Source organism: Coenobita brevimanus, chromosome 37 (assembly GCF_032717465.1).
Source record: "Coenobita brevimanus isolate Jiangsu-jjx chromosome 37, ASM3271746v2, whole genome shotgun sequence".
Taxonomy (NCBI): domain Eukaryota; kingdom Metazoa; phylum Arthropoda; class Malacostraca; order Decapoda; family Coenobitidae; genus Coenobita; species Coenobita brevimanus.
The window spans coordinates 9,217,690-9,240,089 of record NC_136990.1 but is presented as its reverse complement, the minus strand read 5'-3'; the positions used below and the strand labels follow the sequence as shown (position 1 = coordinate 9,240,089).

The following is a 22,400-nucleotide window of genomic DNA, read 5'->3' as shown; positions in this document are numbered from 1 at the left end:
ACTCCGAAGGCTCTCCCGGAGCAGGAGGTCCCTTGCGCGTCCGACCCCTTTCCTCTCGGCTGCGTGGGACGCCCTTTGTCTCCCCACCAGAGCGATTCCCCAGAGGTGCTGGCGGAGTGGTGGCGTGGCCCAGTCCAAACCCTACCACTTACCCTTGGGAGGTCCTTGTCCCTGACGGACACCCGACGGAGGCGACGCCGCAGTCCAACCCTGACGGTGCTCCTTCCTGCGGGCAGCCGCAGCCCCCGGACTCCCAGGTCCGGCCAGCAGCCCCCAGGCCCAGACCACCCAGGCTCTCTCTCTCCTAGGAGCCAGAGGCGCCAGGCCCGCCTCCTGCAGCTGTTTGGCCCCAGCCCCGAGGGCCACTCCACAGGTCGAGGCCCCCAGACCGGAGGGCCTCCCTGCACCCCATCGACACGGCCCCGGTGTGAGGGCCGCCTCTCAGGTCGAGGCCCCCAGAGTGAAGGGCCTCCCTGCAACCTGACGACGACTACCACCCGGGCAGTGACGCCCCTACGGACAGTGTGCTGCCCCATTCAGGAGGGCTTCCCATAGGGCCTCTCTCTCACGCCCAGGACGCGCAGCAAAGTGATACCCAAGGAAATAGGGGTACGCAGTGACAATGATACAATGAACAATCACCACAGTAGTGCATAGTGAGAGAGAATAAAGTACAGCCTGAATGACAAGCGAATAACTATAGACCCATTCAGAGTACAGTGACCTGATACCTGGCAGAACAGAAAAGACAGTATACAGGAGGGCGTAAAGAAAACGTGGGTTAGAGCAGGTGCACGCGGGGCTTATTAGAAACCTACGATTCAGTACTACTGGGACTAAGTAACTCCCGCGAGTGACGCGACCCGCATTCTACCCACTTATGGTACTATTCGTTTCCCCCACTCCTGATCCCGTCCTCCCACAGCGAAACAGACTCAGTGAATTAAACACCATCTCCGCCAAAGTGTATTATTCGGGTACTGTAATATCCCTACTAAATATCCCTGTACAAGTGAATAGTAACTTACTGTGTGTGCCATTTTGTCTAGTGTATTAAAGGCTAATTCTCTATTCTCTGTCTTTTACCAGTATCCAGTATCTCTTTGCGTATATTGTCACGGTGTCAGAATTAAAGTAATAGATGTGTTAAGGTGTACTGCCTGATTTTTATGTCCTGTTCCTCTGTGGGTGCTTTACTTCCGGTCCGGAAAGAGGACCCCGCTCAGTAGCTGGTGTTCTTAAGACGAGAAGTTGACTTAAAAACACACAGCATAACAACAATAAAATGAATTTCAATGACATATATGAAAAATAAGCATTGTACCTTCGCGCGAGCGTAGCGACTTGGGTCCGAGTGGAACATGCTACTGTATGTGCTAAGTTTCTTGTTTCAGTCAACATATCATTTTTTCTACTTGTATACTTCTGTTTCAGTGACATTTTACCATTTTTTACTGTTTGTAACTGTTTTCAGCTGTTTTCATTCATTACGATGACATGTAGCATAAATATAGCGCACATCTGCTTACTAAGCGCACTCGCTATGACTCGTATTTCAGCATACCCAATTGTTTTATCACTTTCCTATTATTTTTTTCTTTACATAGAACCTTTCCTTCACCAATGTAAATGTTTTCAATTATTTACATTCATTACGAGGGCATTTAACGATATGCTAGCGCATATTCACGTAGCAAGCACAATCTCAAACACTCGTGTTTCATCTTCTACTTTATTTTTTCACTCCAAATATACTTTCCCACATACATTACACACGTTTACACCCCTATACTGCACTATACATAGTTCTGTATATCTATCTATTGCCAGACGCCTCAATCCCGTTTGGGGTGGCCACAAACAAATCGCCTCCAAGTCGCCCTGTCCCCCGCCATTTCACTGCCCTGCTCCCAACTCACACCCCCCTCTCTCATATACCTCTCCACCCCATCCCTCCATCTCATCCTCGGCTTCCCCCTCCCTCTTCCCCCCTCCACCTCACTCACATACACTCTCTTCGTCAGTCTTTCACCCTCCATCCTCTCCACATGGCCAAACCACCTCAGTGTGTTCCTCATAACGCTTCCCATCACATCCACATCAACACCACAACGCTCCTTTATATCCTCATTCGTCAGCCTGTCTCTCCATGTGACTCCACAGGCTCCTCTTAAATAACTCATTTCCACTGCTCTCTCTCTTGACATGTGTCCTTCCAACAACGTCCAATCTTCACTTCCGTACGTTAGAGTTGGTATCACAATACTGTCATGTAACTTTTTCACTTCCATGCTGACTTTCCTGTTTCTTATCACTGCTTTCAAAGAACCAGCAACCTTTCTTCCCTGCTGTACCCTTTCAAGCACTTCACCCTCCAAACCTCCATCCTTACTCATCACACTACCCAAGTACTTAAACGTACTCACATTTTCCAATTCCTCACCATCCAACCTCACTGTACTGTACATTCACTGACTTCACCTCTCTCAAAGACCATCACTTTGCTCTTCCCTACATTCACCTTTAGATTCCGTTTCTTACACACTCTCCCAAACTCATCCACCAAGCCTTGCAGCTCCCCTTCGTCTTCACTCAACAACACAGTATCATCTGCAAACAACAGTACAGGGAGTTTCCAAACACTATCCTCTCTCACCAGGGCCACTCCAACATCCATTACCCTACCTTGTACCTCTTTTATTACCCCATCCATGTACAGATTGAACAACCATGGAGACATGACACATCCCTGTTTCAACCCAACTTTCAAAGAGAAAAATTCACTTAGTTCACCATCCACACGCACTGCAGCCTTCGCACCATCGTACATACTCTTCACAGCATTCAACAACTTCCCATCTACTCCATATATTCTTAACACTTTCCACAATCCTTGTCTATCCACCCTGTCATATGCTTTCTCCAAATCCATGAAAGCCGCATATAACTTCTTTCCCTTTTCTAGAAACTTTTCCACTAAAGATCTAAGAATGAATATCTGATCTACACAACCTCTTCCCCTCCTAAAGCCTCCCTGTTCTTCAACTAATTTCTCTGTTCTTTCACTAACTCTGTCAATAAGTATCCTACCATACACTTTTCCTATTATACTAAGAAGACAAATGCCCCTATGATTACCACACACTTCTATTCCCCCTTTTCCTTTGTACAAGGGAATAATTATACCTGACTTCCAATCCTCCGGGACTATACCTTCCTTCCAGGCCAATCTGCACATCTTCCACATCCATTCTACTACTATCTCTCCCCCATGCTTCAGCATTTCACCACACACTCCATCAATTCCTGGGGCTTTCCCGATTTAACTTTCTTCATTGATTCCACAACTTCTATCCTACTGATTTCTTCCTGTCTTCTCACCTCCCTCCTTCTCCCAGCCATTCCCCAGCCACTTATACTCGCATTACTTCCATCCTCTATGTTCAACAATTCCTTAAAGTGTTCTCTCCATCTGCTCACTTTTTCTCCCTTCTCCACTAGTAATCTACCATTTTTATTTTTCACTCTCCTGCTAACTTCACTTCCACCCTGTCTTACTCTTTTCACCTCTTTCCAGAACATTTTCTTACAGTCCCTCCACTTTACACTCAAATTCATTTCAAATTCCTCATCCACTCTCTTCTTACTCTCTCTTACTAATCTTTTCACCTCTCTCTTTCTTCTACATATAACTCTCTCTTCCGCCTCTCAACTTCTTCCACGCCCCTATTTCTCATCCATTCATTGTGTGCTTTCTTCTTTTGTGCCACAGCCTGTTTCACCTCTTCAGTCCACCACGCTGTTCCTTGCACCCCCCTCCGTCTTCTCTTCCTTCCACCCAGCACATCACATGCTGCACATATTTCTTCTGTAAATATCCTACATACACCTTCCACGTCTCCCATCTGCTCCAATTCATATTTGCCCAATCGTTCCTCCACTTCTCTCTCATACTCTGCCTTTTTCTCATCCTCTTGTAACCTTTCCACTCTCCTTGCAACTACTCCTTCCTCTCGTCTTTCCCTTCTTCTATTCCTCCATCTTACTTGAATTCTAATTCTGGCCACCACCAAGTAGTGGTCAGAAAGTCCACTCCCCCAACCTCTATACACTCTTGCATCCATTACACATCTTCGCATCCTTTCATCACACACACATAATCAATCATTGCCTTCCTTTCATTCAGTTCACCACCCACCCTTCTCATCACTCGCCATGTATACCTGTGAATCATTTTATGCTTGAAGAGGGTATTGGCTATCACCAACCCCCTAATATGGTTACTGGCATTATTTATTCTAGTGAGCGTCAGAATATCACACGAAATTACCCTTGCAATGAATATTACTCAAACACTTATATACTAATTTTTCACTTATATTACACCCGTTTCCACTTGCAGACTCCTATTTACATATTTACAGGCCTTATTCATTCCGCTGAGCGTCAGAAAATCGCATCTATGTACACTTTCTAGGAATATTTTGACTTAGAATATATTTCAGCACTTACAAAACTTTGAACTTATATTACACCCGTTTGCATTTTCCATAATAATATTTTCATATTTACGGGCCTTATTTATTCCACTGAGCGTCAGAATATCGCATCAAAATACCCTCGCTAGGTATGTTTCCACTTAGATCATATTTATACACTTGCATACTATTTTTGCACTTATGTTAGACCCGTATCCACTTTATACAACTATTTACAGATCAACAGGCCTTATTATTACACTGAGCTTCTGTTTGTCGCATTTACTTCAGAGTAACAGCGTCCTATCGCATTCACACCATATTAGAACTGCATCAAGGTGTGATACTCGCTGAAACATGGGTGAATACAGAGACCCACGTCACACTCGACGCACTCATAGTGGGTGTCTTTCCTCTGAGTGGTGAGTCTCACCCGGGAATTGCTACACACGTGACACCTGCGTTGGGGCCTAGGTCTATTTGGCTGGGAAGGGATAGGAGTGGGTAAATAGCGGCCGGATATTCTCAGGGGAGTTTGGGCAATAGGGGCAGTGCGGGTGCGATGTTGGGGCCTTTCAACAGCATACCGTGCAAACATCTCTCTTGTGAGCTCCCTCACAAACCCTTCAAAGGTTTCCTGAACTCCTGTTGTCATGGCGTGCAGGTGGTGGCAATTCAGAGCAGTGATATCTAGCAAGTGAAAGAACAGTTTCTTATACCACTTCATCGTGGTCCTGGCACACTCGACCGTCGATATCATGGAGTCTGACTGGTCCACCAGGCGCATGTTTATGTTATAATCTAGGACACACTCAGGTTTCCATATGTGCCGCCTGTTCTCGCTCCGGTAATCCACGGAATCTGTACGGTGCATCAAGGGGCGGTGAACCGTGGACAAGAGGCTTACTTCTCTATTATGGTTCCACACAGTTGCAAGTATGTTGTTGGTTTTGAAGAAGACAACCTCATTCCTGTCAAGTTTCTGCCCTACCTTGACCATGTGACGCCGGTTCACCTTGACGGTACCACAGATTCCCGTTTCATGCATGTGTAGATAACGAGCGAGAAGAGGGCTAGTGTACCAGTTGTCCAGGTAGAGGACGTGACCACGATGAAGGTAGTCTTCTATCATTGTCTTTACCACTGCTCCCGACAGTCCAATACTCCAATCTCCTATTATGTCTGTCTGTGCACCGGTGTACAAGACTATGTCTTGCACGTATCCAGTCCTACAGTCACACATAACAAAGATCTTGAACCCAAAACGGTGCCTTTTGCTTGGTATATACTGCCTAAATGAAATATTGCCTCTCCACAACACGAGACTCTCGTCTATGACGAGGTCTCTATAGGGATAAAATGACGAACGAAATTTCTGCCTCAGGTGATCAAAGACCAACCTAATTCGCCTCATCTTATCTGTGTCGTTCGCATTTGCAGGATCATCAGCATCGTAAAAGTGGAGGCAACTTAGAATTTGTTGGAAGCGATTACGGCTCATGACTTGGCCAAATATTGGTGTCAGCATAACAGGGTCCCTTGTCCAGTAGGCCGGAATTCTGTTCTTTCGTATAATACCCATCAAAAGGACCAGGGCAAAAAATAAGAACATTTCTGAAAGGGAGACAGGGTAATTATATATGATAGAATGCCTGCTCCTTGTTCCCAATCTTTCACTCTCACGGCGCTGGCTGCTTGCAAAACGGTTGGTTTGGTCAACTATCTGCTCCACGAAAGCCTCACTGAAAAACAGGTGGAAAAAATCCAGCCTGGTGGAATTAGGGTGAATTCCGGGAGCAATGCAGCCAGCGCACCCCTGCTCAGTGAAGGGGTGAATGAGGGGAGAAAAATCACTCCCATCCTCCAAATTCCATCCCACAAATCCCTCGTCCCCATCGTCCCCATCAGCACCTTCGTCTGGGTGGGGAGGAGATGCTGGTGAGGGAGGTTGGGGAGAAGGAGCACGGAGGGCTTCCCCACTCGCACTCCTCTTCCCTCTGCCTTTACCCTTTCCCTTTCCCTTACCCTTACGGCCTTGAGGAACATTAGGGGGCTGTGGGGATGAAGTTCGGGAATATTGGGGAGCATAAGACATGCTGGGGAGTGGTTCCTCCCCACATTCCCCCTCCATCACAACACCACGTGATTTTTCACGCACCCTCACTCGCCCACGTGTTAGGGAATATTGGGGAGCATAAGACGTGCTGGGGAGTGGTTCCTCCCCACCTTCCCCCTCCATCACAACCCCACGTGATTCAGGACGCACCCTCACTCGCCCACGTGATACACCCCGCCGCCTCACACCAACACGGGAGAGTGATGACTCACTCCCGCCACTTTCACTTTCCATACTCCTCCCTGCACTTTCCCTTTCACTCCCCACTCCCTCCACGGCACTTCCTACCTCCCCAAAATAAAAGACTAGGCCCATACCTGCTCGTCCGACGTGGTGTGCTCTCAGGGCCTCGATGAGTTATCACCTCATGTTCGTACCACGTGGCAGCACGTCCCACGGCTCCGTCCTCGTCCTCGTCCTCGTCCTCGTCATCAAATTTTGGTTCCACATCACGTTGGGGCTGGGCATAGGATGTTGCACGTGGTTTCTTGGCCGGCTGCCCCTCTCTAGCAGCACAGTAAGTCACGCACTGCCGCTTCCTGGGGGACGGGACTTCCTCATCACTGCTGGTGGTTTCCTCCTCCTCTGGCTGCACATAATCTTTGTCTACAACCTCGTCGTCCAGTGGGGAATCACTATCGCCTGTAAAGGCGTCCAGGGCAGCTTGAATTTCGTCCTCTGAGAGACCTCTCTTCACCATGTCTGAGCAGGATCGTTGCTGACAGGTGAGTGACCGAGCCGCGGGTAAGCGTGGGTCGTGCGGGGTCGCTGAGTGTCCGCACCTGGTGGCAGGTAGGGGAAGGTCGAGCGACCCTACGTACCGAAAATCAAGCGCGAAATTTGAAAATTGTGCAAATTATGCACCTTGCAATTGTGCGACGTACCGCTACGTTGCTGGGACTGGCAAATGCAAAATGTTGCAACGTACCCATACGTTGACAGGACGCTGCGGGTTAATGAACAACCGCACTCCAATACCTCAGTGAAACAGAGAAAGAAATTCAATCATTTGTCCATTTACATCCCAAACTAAATCTAGATTTAGGGGGGGGGGATGTAAGATATGGCTGACGACCCAACTCGGAGCCAACACCTACCATAGCCAGGGCACACCCTGCAAAGAAACGCCCCAACCCCAGGGAAAACTCAAACCTAATATCAATAAATCCATGGGAGTTCACCGCTTGCAGTCGCCCATTGGAGTTCACTGCCTGCAGTTGCAGCCGTCCCCTGCATGACATACATGAACAGCTGAAAGCCGCACGATGCAGGGCAACTGCACAGGGGTGCTGGAAGGTTTCATCCCTGGACGACGACGGACCCGAAGAAGATGCTCCACCCATCACCTACGCAGATCTTGGGGAAGTGGAACCCAGCAAGGAGAACACCGTGCAACAAATGGATTTTTAGGTCTGCCGCTGCACCTCCCCACGGTGGCGGGGGACACCTCACAAAAATACTGACCCTCAGTATACGACAAAATGAGGCTAAATGTGATCAAGGCGAGGCTGCTGGTTGACACTGGAGCAGCCAGATCCTGCCCCTACACCCATTTTTACTCCCGCCACACCTCCACCTTCAGCCCCCTTCTCCCCAGATCAGCCCACCTCGTAGACATGGGGGATGGCCCCGTGCCCATTCGTGGGGAAACCCGGGCTTTGCGGACTGACACTCACCAGAAAGTCTCCACCAAGCACCAATTCATTGTATTCTACTCTACCTGCTGTGCCTATGATGGCTGCTTGGGGCTGGATCTCTTACAGAAACTCCACACCAACATTGATCGCCACAAGCGCTGCCTTCAATTTCGTCCAGCCCCACCCCCCCTGCCCAGCCACTCTGCATGTGCACACCACCACCCTCAACATCCCCCATCCCACCCCTCACCACACATCCCCCCTTCCTTCTCCCTCTCCACCTCCTAGTTTTCCTGCTACCATTGCTTCTGCCATAACCACCCCCCCCAACACAAGGCTTCGCTGCAGTTGAACAGGCCCAGCAGTACCTCTGTCCTGTTCTCCCCTAATCTACCACCAGGGGCTTTCTCCTCCCTTCTTCTATCACCCACCTTCCTCCTCCCCCACGTCCGAGCAGTGCAAATCGCCGACCTCACCGCCACCCCACTCACCCTTCCCTGAGGCTTAATAGTAGGAGACGTGGAGGAAGCCGAGCCTTGCGATGCCCGCCTCCTCTCTCCTGCCACCCTGCCTGCCCTACCTGAACACCTCTCGACACACCAAGCTAACAGTTTTCGACAACTCCTTCTGGACTTTCAAGACCTATACTCATCTAGCCCAGCAGACATCAGACACACTACGTACCTTAACCACGAAATTCACACCACAGGACCACCCATCCACCCACCCTCACGACAAAAGAACCCCAAACAACGGATGGAAGAAGACCGGAAGGTCCAGGACATGCTAGATGCCAGCGTCATTTCCCCCTCCACCAGCCCCTGGTCCTCTCCTGTCATGCTCATCAAGAAAAAGGATGGCACACCATGTGGTTCCGTGTTGATTACCATAAACTTAACGATGCTAAGACCAAAAGATGCCACCCCCTTACCCAGGATAGATGACTCCCTTGACTCGCTACACGGCTCATCCTGGTTTTCGACCCTTAATCTACAGTCAGGCGTAGTCCCTGTCCATCCCGAGGACAAACAAAAAACAGCCTTCTCTACCCGCAATGGCAAGCATTATGAATTTAACGTCCTCCCCTTTGGACTCTGCAATGCCCCTGCCACATTCTCCTGCCTGATGGAGTCGGTCCTCAGCAAACTGACCTGGGAGATCTGCCTAGTGTATCTAGACGACGTCATCATATTTAGCCAAACCTGGGCCGACCGCCTCCAATCCTTTAAACAGGTATTCACATCCATACGCCAGGCCGGACTCAAGCTCAATCCTTCAAAATGCGTCACAGCTGAGAGATTCGTCTCCTTCCTGGGACACGTGATCTCAGCCGAGGGCATCTCCCCCGACCCAGACAAACTGCTCCATTGCTGACCTCCCTCTACTTAAAGATGTCCACGGTGTGCGCACTTTCCTCAGATTGACCTCATATTACTGGCATTTTGTCAAGGGCTTTGCCGATGTCGCCAAACCCCTGCATGACTCAACAAAGAAAGGTAAGCCTTTCATTTGGACTGAGGCCCAGGTCTCTGCTTTCAACACCTTGAAAACCAAGCTAATCACTGTCCCCATTGTTGCCTTCCCCGATTACAACTTACCTTTCCGCTCGTACTCCGACATATCCCTGGTCGCCATTGGTGCCGTACTAGCCCTAGTGCAGGACGGGCAGGAGCACATCGTCGCCTGCGCTAGCCGAGCTCTAAACTAGGCCAAGAAGAATCACACCACCACTAAACGCGAGTGCCTGGGCATCATATGAGCTCTGGACTATTTTCAATCATACATTTCAGGCACCCATGTCATCATCAATACTGACCACCAGTCTCTCCAGTGGTTGCAGCAATCCAACACTAACAATGCCCAATTAATCAGGTGGAGAGAAGCACTAGAATTTGATTTTGAAATCTCCTACCGACTCGGGAAGCTACATACAAACACCGACGTGCTATCCCGCCTTCTCATTTATTCCATCCACGCCGACCCTGACCTCATGCAAATGTGGCAGACCGAGCAACGCCCTCCCTGGATACCACCACAAACCTTCTTCAAGCTATACCAGCACAGCAAACACCCCTGTACCCAAGACGGCCACGTAGTACTAGACCCCAATGCCGCCCATAATGTCATGATGCATCTCCACACCCACAATAGCATCCACCTCAGCACCAAAAAACTCCTACAAGTTTTTAATGACATATATTGGACACCCAGCCCCTCAAACCTGGCAAAGAAGATTATTCAAACGTGCCAAGCATGTTCCTTGGGAAAAGACATCACCCACACAGCCGGACCCGCGGGGAAAATCACCACACACAAACCATGGCAACTACTGTCCATCAACGTAGTCAGCCCCTTACCACCTAAAGCAGGCTACAAGTATATCATAACTTTTGTCGACGTGTATTCAAAGTTTCTTGTCGCCTGCCCCACGAAAGAGCACAACGCCGTGGCAGTAGCTGACACACCAGTCTGCTATGTCTTCCCCTACTTCAGGATTCCCCAAGCCTTACCTTGCATTCAGATAATGCCCCAGAATTCACCGGGAAAGTCTGGAGTGAATTAGCCACCCTGTTTGGGTATCAATTATCCCACTCCTCCCCATTCTGGTCCCAAGGAAATGGCATATGCGAAAGAAGCCATCGCACCCTCCTCAAGCAGGTGCAGGCACAAATCATAGAAACGGGGAATGAAGAATGGCCCACACATGATAAGATCATGCAGTGGGGCATGAACACATGCCCTAGGGATGACGGGGTCACCCCACATGAGCGAGTATTTGAAGAAGTTCCCCTCCTTCTGCCCCTCTGACACTACCTCCAGCCCCCGTCCCCACCCCCAACCACCAACCCCCTCCACCATCTCAAGAGGTGGCTACATCACCTACAACAATAACAAGACCTGCAACCAGATACCATCACCTCCAATCCCTACAAACCAGAAGACTTGTCGTGGGACGCCTGCCTACCCCAAACAAAGTCTCACCCCAGTTCAAAGGCCCTTTTACCACAGCGAAAGTCCCTAACCCCTACCAAGTCGTCATCCAACATCACAGACAAACCCGTACATATTGCAATCGACATGTACGCCCCTTCCACCCCACACTCAGCAACACCCCTCTACACCGCATGCCTCCCGCATCTCGTCACGCCGCGCCGCATTCTCTCCCTTCTTGGAAACCGACCAGTGACTCATACCACTACTACTTCACACCTTCCTCCTCCGCCTCACCCTCCACAACCCCCTCCCCCTCTTCCCCTTCACCTGACCTCCCGCCCACCTCATCCAATTCAGATGCATCACCAACTCCCCTGCCCAACATGCCCCTGCTGGCCACCTCACCCTCGCCCTCTCTTCCATTCCATGACTCCCCACCACCGACCTACATCAACAACAACTCACCACCACAACTCTACACTGCCACCCCCGCAGAAACACCCACCCACACCGTACCGCACCTAGCACACCATCCCCCACCCCCTCCCGCTCCTCCTGCCCTGCACCTCCAATGAGCTGCCCACGTGCAACAGCACCAATACCATTCAACGCCACCCACACACCCTCATGCCCACACCACCAACCTACCGATCATGCCAACTACACACGTCCCCACCCCCTACACACACCCCCACCACAACCTACCAACAACCAAAACCAAGTACCAAAACCACCACATGGTCCCACCACCTCACCCCCCACGCCAGTCCTCACTACCACTACCACTAGATTTGGGCACCTCTCATGCCTGTAACTTGCAATACTTTGGTAATAGAAACTCCGTGTACAAACAGCTAGATAAGGAGTTTATTACAAGCTCACAGTAAAATAGTCTGCCCTTCTCGGCTGCCTGGTATCAACTGATGCAATAACGCCGTCTTCAGGCATGGGAAAGCATGCTGACCTAGCAAGTTTAGTGGGGGCATGTATGCATTGGGGGGGGACATATATACATCGGGGGTAGACATATTGTGGAGGGGGTACACTACTCCCCCGGGTAGCTGAGATGGTGTCTCCTGACACCGGGAGTTAAATGGCTTTTGATTATAGTAGTAAGGCAGGACCGGGAGGTGTGTACAAGGGATAAGTATGATACAGGGGCAGTAGGGGAGACATGGCCATGTTGAGGGGAGGGAATGAGAAGGATATATACATATAAGATATACAAGGAATAAGACATAATGGGAAGTATACAAGAATAGTTTGATACATGATAAACAAGGAGTAGATATGAGAGTTCTATTGTTGTTCTTTTCATTTTTTTTTTTTTTTTTTACAAACAGCTAGATAAGGAGTTTATTACAAGCTCACAGTAAAATAGTCTGCCCGTGTCGGCTGTCTGCTATCAACTGATGCAATAACGCCGTCTTCAGGCGTGGGAGAGCATGCTGACCTAGCAAGTTTAGTGGGGGCATGTATGCATTGGGGGGGGACATATATATATCGGGGGTAGACATATTGTGGAGGGGGTACATGCCCACCAGCCAGATATGTCGCAACGCCCTCACCTACACCCCCAACATCGCCTCCCACACCCTCAAACACACCAAACACCCCCAACACCACCCCCATCACACTGAGCCTACATCAAGCAAGATGGAAAGTTCCACCAGCCAAATTCCCCAGGGGGAACAGCCGCTCCTACCTCAAGCTCCCTCATAAAACCCTGGCCGCCTCACCCCTCGCCAGGATACAGCCAGATGTCTCACATCACACACCACAACCAGAGATGAGAGTACAACACATTGTCTGGCACCCTCCACAGGGACCCGGCCAGAGAATCTGAGGGACAAAACAACTACTCCGTTGCCTTCACCACACTCCACATACCTCCACTCTCCATATAACCTACAACCCAACCAAGAACCCAACCAAATTACATGACATTGGACAACCCTCCTCTGTCAACTCACACCAACACACCAGACCTCCACCACAAACACATACCAACTCCAGTTGTGGGGATGTGACTTCTCACCCATGGATGGTAGTGAGATATGCACTCCCGCCAAATCCCCCTCCCCAGGACAGAGCCGCAGCCCTGCCTCCACCCAAGGAAGACACCACAGTGGGGCAGGTGAGCACGACGAAGAATTAGGGCGAGACGGGCACAGGTACGCCCCGACCCTATGCCCCTCTTCCCTTCAACACGCCCAACCACATCTCACTAATGGCCACCTACATCTCGGCTGGACCAGCCTTCGTCAGAATCAGGGTGGGACTGCACCAGATACAGTCCCAGGCAGCACCACGGTAACAGCCACTGTACGTATTGGGGAAGGGATGGCCACTGTATGCCTTTCTGCTGTTTTCCTCTGCAGCACCACAGTAATGGCCACTGTATGTACCAGGGAAGGGACGGCCACTGTACGCTCTTTTGTTGCAGCCACAACTGGGGTTAGCCCTGGCATGATGGTCACTGTACACATGTCGGCAGGCAGGAGTAGGAGAGATGAAACTGCGGCGATGACCACTGTACACACTGGGGAGGGAACGGGCACTATACATCTCTCATCCACCTCCTCCTTCTACGGGAGTAGCACCGTGATAACGGCCACTGTATGTACCAGGAAGGGAACGGCCACTGTATGTCCCTCAGCTACTTCCCATCAGACAGGCAGAACCACGGCAATGGCCACTGTACACGCCGGGGAGGGAATGGCCACTGTACGTTCCTCGTCTGCCTCTACCTCCTTCGGGAGCAGCACCGTGGTAATGGCCACTGTATGTACCAGGGAAGGAACAGCCACTGTACATCCTTCTGCTGCTATCCTGAGGATCTGTGGAACCACGGTGACTGCCACCGTATGCGCCGGGGAAGGGACAGCCACTGTACGCTCTTCATCCACAGCCCCTAGGGTTTTCCTGTCGGAGGAGGTCTCTTGTGCAGCCCACTCTCCATCCAGAGGCTGTGCGGGACGCCCTTTTGTCTCTTCCTCCAGGTGTGGTTCCACGGAGGAGCTGCCGTTCGAGGAGTGGTGGCAGGGCTTGATACCCAAGGAGGGGATCCACGCCCTTCAGCCTGCCCCTGGACGACGCCTGGCCCTGATGGACGCCCCACGGACGAGACGCCACAGCTAACCCCTGACGGTGCCCCAGTCCAGAGGTGACTGCAGCCCCCGTCTTCCCAGGGACACCCCCCAGACCCCAGGTCGGGACAGCCCTGACCCTACTCATTGCCAGCCCTCCACCCGGAGAAAGAAGTGGCAGGTCCGGCTCCTGATGCTGTTTGGCCCCAGCCCTGAGGGCGACTCACCAGGTTGAGGCCCCACCAGGAGAGTGCCTCCCTGCACCCCCGACCAGAGATGTGTCTGGGCAGTGATGCCCCCAGTAGCAGTCCCGTGCTTCCTACAGGAGGGTGCACCTGTGGGCCTCCCTTCGACCCCCAGGCACCACCTTGATTGAGCTCAAAGATTGGCAGCCGAAGAGACGCCAAAGTGTATTCTCAGTGTTGTGACAAAGAACTAGAAGTAACACTGCCCGTTCAGACTCAAACAGTGATACGGTGAGAGCTGATAGTGAAGGTGTCTACAAACTGAATATTCTGTCATATTGTGTGAATTACCCAAGCTCAGGAACTAAGAACAATACACAAGGACTGAGGGAAAAAGACTTTATGAACTGTAGCTCCAACCCCTATGTATTATTTATATATGTTAATGACTGGAGGGCTATCGCATTGTGTATATAGTGTGTTGTGAATTCTGTCATAAACAAGCCTGTCACTGTACCTGTGCCTTATTTTATGTATCATTGTATGTATGTTGTAAGGAAGTTGAATTAAGGCAATATATGTGTTAAGGTGGCCTGCTGAGTTTTTATGCCCTGTTCTGGTCTCGAAAGAGGACCCCGCTCAGTCGCTTGTGTCTTTAGGACGATAAGTCAGCCTAAAAATATCCAGCATAACAGCAATGTTGAAGAAAATCGAAAAAAAAAAATAAATATGCACACTATGAAGTACCCCGCTGTTTGAGGGTTGCTTGGTAACTTGTGAATATCTTAAGGCCTATTACATGTGGTAACTGTGGGTATATACCTATTACAGAAATGAATCTCCTCCTACTGGTTCTCGCCACGTCTCCGTTTGTATCATCACAAAATGTTGAAAGGACAAGCCATGATGACACCACCATCGATTCCTGCCCTGAACTTGATGCTGGTCCCCCAGGCAAGTGTGATGTGATTTTGATTTCCATTTAACTTGGGCTAAAACTGCCAGCTTTCCATCTTTAATGTTGAGCTGTAACATTATAACACTGTAGTCGCGGCACGCGGGTCTGAAGGTGTCATTATTGTGCCCTGGCAACCTACATATCAACACTCAACACTGTGTCCGATTTCTTGTATATTATGAAAGCAGATGCACTTTTGACTGGTAGGTTGCCAGGGTACGATAATGACACCTTCAGAGTCGTGAGCTGCAGCTATAGAATATGGTGCAGTACTCTGCCCCTTTTAATTTGGCATATTATTGTTAGCTCTTAATCTTCAGCGTTGTTATAAACATGCCATCATGCTGGAATATGATGCTTTACTCTAGGCGCTGTAACCTTTCCGATTTGGTCTTCTTCTTTGTGTAGTGTATTCTTGCAGCCACTAGATGATTTAGGGTATCCCCATAGTAAAAGAGACAGAAGGTGAATGTAGGATACAGCTGTATAACCCCTTTAGTTTGAAAAAACTCCAAACTAAATTAAACTGTCTGGTGATAGTGATAGAAACTCATGACTATTTTAAACCCACAGATGCTGGGGAACCTCACCTCACCCTTTTATTCTTACCATACTATACAGCAGGGGTGGAGAACCTTCCTCCTATTAAGGGCCATTGGGATATTTTTAACATCATTCGCGGGCCAGACAAAATTATCAACTTAAAATCAACTATAGCCCAGTACATAATATATACAGTATACTGTATATATATATATATATATATATATATATATATATATATGTATATATATATATATATATATATATATATATATATCATCTCTCATCTCATCAGCCGTTTGAGAGTCCACTGCAGGACCGGCCTATCCCTACCGAAGTGGGGATGATACAGCCAATGTATCTCTACCAAATAGCTTAGGCTGTCTGGTAGAGATTGTATGTAGGGTGAGAAGTGCTTGTAAGTGTATATAATTGTTGTGTCGGAGTGGCTTTGGATGTGTGTGTAGTCTGTGAACCAAATGTAATTGGCCCATGCAAGCTGACTGGGTGCAAGCATACTTCATAGTATGTGACACCGGTTCAGCCACAGCACCCCTTGTGTCCGGCAATGAAGTACGTGGCCAGAAGAACGCCCTTGGTAGGACACGAACCCTCGTTCTTCCTTGTACGAAAATGCACACTTTACCACTGTACCACACAGGCTCATATATATATATATATATATATATATATATATATATATATATATATATATACTTATTCATGAGTTTATGAAATTGCATTTATGAATTGTATATATATATATATATACACTGGGGGTAGGGGGGTTTTCAAGAATACTCCCCCAGTATCCCTGCTTGTCGTAAAAGGCGACTAAAAGGGTTGGCGGAGGGTTAGTGCCCCTCCCAGGAAAACAACTAACTAAAAAAGCAAACAAGAAGCCTCGGACAAGGTCTGACCAAACGATGACGACCCAGGACCGGACAAAGGACTTGGTAATGAGTACATGGAATGTAAGAGGAGCGAATGATGAGGTGAAAGAGAGATTGTCCAGGTGCTTGAGGGTGTGAAAGTGGATGTATGTGGAATAACTGAAAGAAAATGGAGAGGAGAAAGTGTGAGAGAATGGGAGTATGGATGGGGTATATGTGCAGGAGTAGATGAGAATGAGAGGGCAAAGGAAGGAGTGTGTATAGTTGTGAGTAAAAGATGGAAGAAGAGCATAAGACAGTATGGATCAGTTGGGTCAAGGATTGTATGGGTAAAGTTGAAAGTTGGAATACAAATGTGGGCGATTGTGTGTGTGTATGCGCCAACGCAAGATCGTGCTAGAAGACTGAGAGAAGAGTTCTGGACAAATGTGGAAGTGTGCATGGAAAAGTTTGGAAGGAATGAGAGAGTGATTTTGATTGGTGATATGAATGGTAAAGTTGGTAATGTGAAGGTGGATGGAATAGTTGGTGAGTGGGGTGTGCCTGCTGAGATAGATGAGAATGGGAGTGCGTTAGTGGACATTTGTGCTGGGAGGGGGATGGTGATAGCCAATACCCTCTTCAGGCATAAAATGATCCACAGGTATACATGGCGAGTGATGAGAAGGGTGGGTGGTGAACTGAATGAAAGGAAGGCAATGATTGATTATGTGTGTGTGGATGAAAGGATGCGAAGATGTGTAAAGGATGCAAGAGTGTATAGAGGTTGGGGGAGTGGACTTTCTGACCACTACTTGGTGGTGGCCAGAAGTAGGATGCAAGATGGAGGAATAGAAGAAGAGAAAGACGAGAGGAAGGAGTAGTTGCAAGGAGAGTGGAAAGGTTACAAGAGGATGAGAAAAAGGCAGAGTATAAGAGAGAAGTGGAGGAACGATTGGGCAAATATGAATTGGAGCAGATGGGAGACTTGGAAGGTGTGTGTAAGATATTTACAGAAGAAATATGTGCAGCATGTGATGTGGTGTGTGGAAGGAAGAGAAGACGGAGGGGGGTGCAAGGAACAGCGTGGTGGACTGAAGAGGTGAAACAGGCTGTGGCACAAAAGAAGAAAGCATACAATGAATGGATGAGAAATAGGGGCGTGGAAGAAGTTGAGAGGCGGAAGAGAGAGTTATATGTGGAAAGGAAGAGAGAGGTGAAAAGATTAGTAAGAGAGAGTAAGAAGAGAGTGGATGAGGAATTTGGAAGGAATTTGAGTGTAAAGTGGAGGGACTGTAAGAAAATGTTCTGGAGAGAAGTGAAAAGAGCAAGACAGGGTGGAAGTGGAGTTAGCAGGGGAGTGAAAGATAAAAATGGTAGATTACTAGTGGAGAAGGGAGAAAAAGTGAGCAGATGGAGAGAACACTTTAAGGAATTGTTGAACGTAGAGGATGGAAGTAATGCGAGTATAAGTGGCTGGGGAATGGCTGGGAGAAGGAGGGAGGTGAGAAGACAGGAAGAAATCAGTAGGATAGAAGTTGTGGAATCAATGAAGAAAGTTAAATCGGGGAAAGCCCCAGGAATTGATGGAGTGTGTGGTGAAATGCTGAAGCATGGGGGAGAGATAGTAGTAGAATGGATGTGGAAGATGTGCAGATTGGCCTGGGAGGAAGGTAGAGTCCCGGAGGATTGGAAGTCAGGTATAATTATTCCCTTGTACAAAGGAAAAGGGGAAAAAGAAGTGTGTGGTAATCATAGGGGCATTTATCTTCTTAGTATATATAGGAAAAGTGTATGGTAGGATACTTATAGACAGAGTTAGAGAAAGAACAGAGAAATTAGTTGGAGAAGAACAGGGAGGCTTTAGGAAGGGAAGAGGTTGTGTAGATCAGATATTCATTCTTAGATCTTTAGTGGAAAAGTTTCTAGAGAAGGGAAAGAAGTTGTATGCGGCTTTCATGGATTTGGAGAAAGCATATGACAGGGTGGATAGACAAGGATTGTGGAAAGTGTTAAGAATATATGGAGTAGATGGGAAGTTGTTGAATGCTGTGAAGAGTATGTACGATGGTGCGAAGGCTGCAGTGCGTGTGGATGGTGAACTAAGTGAATTTTTCTCTTTGAAAGTTGGTTTGAAACAGGGATGTGTCATGTCTCCATGGTTGTTCAATCTGTACATGGATGGGGTAATAAAAGAGGTACAAGGTAGGGTAGTAGATGTTGGAGTGGCCCTGGTGAGAGAGGATAGTGTTTGGAAACTCCCTGTACTGTTGTTTGCAGATGATACTGTGTTGTTGAGTGAAGACGAAGGGGAGCTGCAAGGCTTGGTGGATGAGTTTGGGAGAGTGTGTAAGAAACGGAACCTAAAGGTGAATGTAGGGAAGAGTAAAGTGATGGTCTTTGAGAGATGTGAAGTCAGTGAATGTACAGCGAGGCTGGATGGTGAGGAATTGAAAAATGTGAGTACGTTTAAGTATTTGGGTAGTGTGATGAGTAAGGATGGAGGTTTCGAGGGTGAAGTGCTTGAAAGGGTACAGCAGGGAAGAAAGGTTGCTGGTTCCTTGAAAGCAGTGATAAGAAACAGGGAAGTGAGCATGGAAGTGAAAAAGTTACTACATGACAGTATTGTGATACCAACTCTAACGTACGGAAGTGAAGCTTGGACATTGTTGGAAGGACACAAGTCAAGAGTGAGAGCAGTGGAAATGAGTTATTTAAGAGGAGCCTGTGGAGTCACATGGACAGACAGGCTGACGAATGAGGATATAAAGGAGCGTTGTGGTGTGGATGTGGATGTGATAGGAAGTGTTATGAGGAACACACTGAGGTGGTTTGGCCATGTGGAGAAGATGGAGGGTGAAAGACTGACGAAGAGAGTGTATGTGAGTGAGGTGGAGGTGGGAAGAGGGAGGGGGAGGCCGAGGATGAGATGGAGGGATGGGGTGGAGAGGTATATGAGAGAGGGGGGTGTGAGTTGGGAGCAGGGCAGTGAAATGGCGGGGGACAGGGCGACTTGGAGGCTATTTGTTTGTGGCCACCCCAAACGGGATTGAGGCGTCTGGCAATATATATATATATATATATATATATATTCATTCATGAGTTTATGAAATTGCATTTACGAATTGCCTTGCAGGCCTGATCAAATGGTCTTGCGGGCCTTATACGCCCCGGAGGCCGGACGTTCCCCACCCCTGCTATACAATTTATTACACGTAGAGATCTAGTGAACGGGATACTCCAACAAAATAAGTTGTGCCACCATTAACTGAAAAATTTTATGAAGATGCGGAGGAAGACATATTAAATATAAAACACTGTAAGCTACATACTGTGTTGGGGAAACATAAATGCAAAAGTAGGCAAGAAAAAGGTAGGTAAGACTGCAGTAGGACACTGAAATAAGTGTCTGGAATGCGAGAAATGAGTGGAATGATCAGCATATGCAGAAAAGAACAATCTGAGGTTGATTAATACTACCTTTCAGAGAAACATAGTAGTAATTGGACTTGGAAGGAACCACATGGTAAAAGAAAGAAGAAAAAAGATTTCATCCTCATAGACAAATTACAGTGAAAAATATTGCTGTAGTAAATGTAGGAAGGAACCAAAGAATGGTGAGAAATGGAGTAATACTAGATCCGAGAAGGAAGAGGAGAGGCTAAATCAAAGGAACCCATCAGACCTTGTACCAGTGAGCAGCAGAATTCAGTACTCTGAGCTAAATACTAATAAATACCAACGGGCATTCTTTCTACAGGTATTGAATTTGGCGAACTCTATGCTAAGGTGGAAACCAACTCTGTGTTGCTGGTGGATGTGAGGGAGCCAGAGGAGCTGCAGGAGTATGGGCGGATACCCACCAGCGTTAACCTACCTTGTATGTCATTATTTGGTCTTGTGTTGTTTTTATTTGTCCACATGCTTCATGTAGTGCAACTTTAAGGTGACTCTGCATTGAATGACAAGCCAAATAGTAGGCCTATCACTCAGAATATTATTTACTATGTGAGGGAGGAGAATCTTGAACACCAAGTGAACACCTGGTGGCCTGGTAGGTTAAGACATTCCACCTGGATGTTTCACACAAGGATTAAATCTTAGTTATGGCTGAGGTTTATTGTCAATATAATGACACTCAGAAGCAAGAAGTTGATCACTAACCTTTAATATTTGGATTAAATAGGCTAACCCAGGGCCCATATACTCCAGATAGCATGATGGAGGATTGGATTATAATAACAGTAATGTAATAATATGATGAATATTATAGCACTAAAGCAGATGGGTGGGTGACAGTCACCATCACTACCATGTTACCAAAACAATATTCTGTTTCAGCTAAAGTAAGACAATTACGTTCAACTGAGAGTCAATCACATGAGTTTTGAGTATCGATATTGATATACTGACTCTTTCATGGTAGGGACAACTCTTTAATATTCTTATCCAGGAAATGCCAGATAGTTTTACTTAGATTTGAGCAAGTACTGTGAACCAATATGTTTTAATGTTGATACCCATAATTTTTTACATGGTGTTGTTTCACAGTGGGACAGATTGATGACATAGTAAAGCTCAGTGACAGAGAGTTTGAGGCTGAGCATGGGTTTGCCAAGCCTCGGCCAGAAGACCATAATGTGGTGTTGTCTTGCAAGTCTGGCGTGCGAGCCACCGAAGCTTGGCAACAACTCCAACCATACGGATACTGCAGCATAAGGTTAGACCACCCTATCTTACACTCTGTCTGCCATAACATGACATAAAATTATTTGTGTTATGCAGCGTAATCTGCGCCCAACTTCTTGGGTTCAGATACGGCGCGAGCCTCAGGTTCTTTTATTCTGGACCTGGCTAGAGTATGCAGACAAGGGATAAGGCTCAAACAAAAGCTAATCAGATCTACACGTATATTGCCTTACAAACAGAGTACAACTGTTCACACACTAGTTCATGGACAATCCTATATAAAATATAAGTGCACTATATGACACAGTATAATCTAAAACACAATTACACTATATAGCACAATAGAGTACACATATATACGTGGCATGAGCACAATATAACACACGACACTATATGTCACAATACAACATACATATGTGGCATGAACGCAATATAACACACAACACTGTATATCACAACATAATACACGTATGTGGCATGAATGCAATATAACATCCGACACATATGTGACATGAACGCAATATAACACAAGACACTATATATCACGATAAATAGAACACAGAGCCAGGTCAGGTATGTATTGCACAGAGAAGGAACAACATGCTTGACAAACCAGTTACGGTTTGTCACACTGAAATATACTCTAGATCAGATATATCACATGGGTGTTTTATATAGATGTATGCGTATCTCGGGGGGAGGGGGATGGATATTCCACTGCACTAGGATACTGTATGTCACCAGTCGTATGGCACAAGGATCACAGTACACATGTGAGGGGCCAGAGATATTACGCAGAGAAATGTGAGTATTGCCTGTGGGACAGAGGGTCACACACAACGGGGGGGAGGGGGACACACAAGGGAATGTACACGGGAATCACACGAGGGTTTGGTACG

At 47.7% G+C, this 22,400-nt stretch overlaps 1 protein-coding gene across 1 annotated transcript in view; it reads left to right on the top strand.

The window, feature by feature from the left end:
- LOC145396373 (rhodanese domain-containing protein CG4456-like) overlaps positions 1 to 22,400 on the top strand; it is an 83,635-nt gene that overhangs the window by 36,188 nt on the left and 25,047 nt on the right. The window contains exons 2-4 of the mRNA XM_080269766.1: positions 15,271 to 15,393; positions 20,573 to 20,692; positions 21,364 to 21,532. Coding sequence (XP_080125892.1) covers positions 15,271 to 15,393; positions 20,573 to 20,692; positions 21,364 to 21,532 — 412 coding nt within the window. The remainder of the gene's footprint in view (positions 1 to 15,270; positions 15,394 to 20,572; positions 20,693 to 21,363; positions 21,533 to 22,400) is intronic.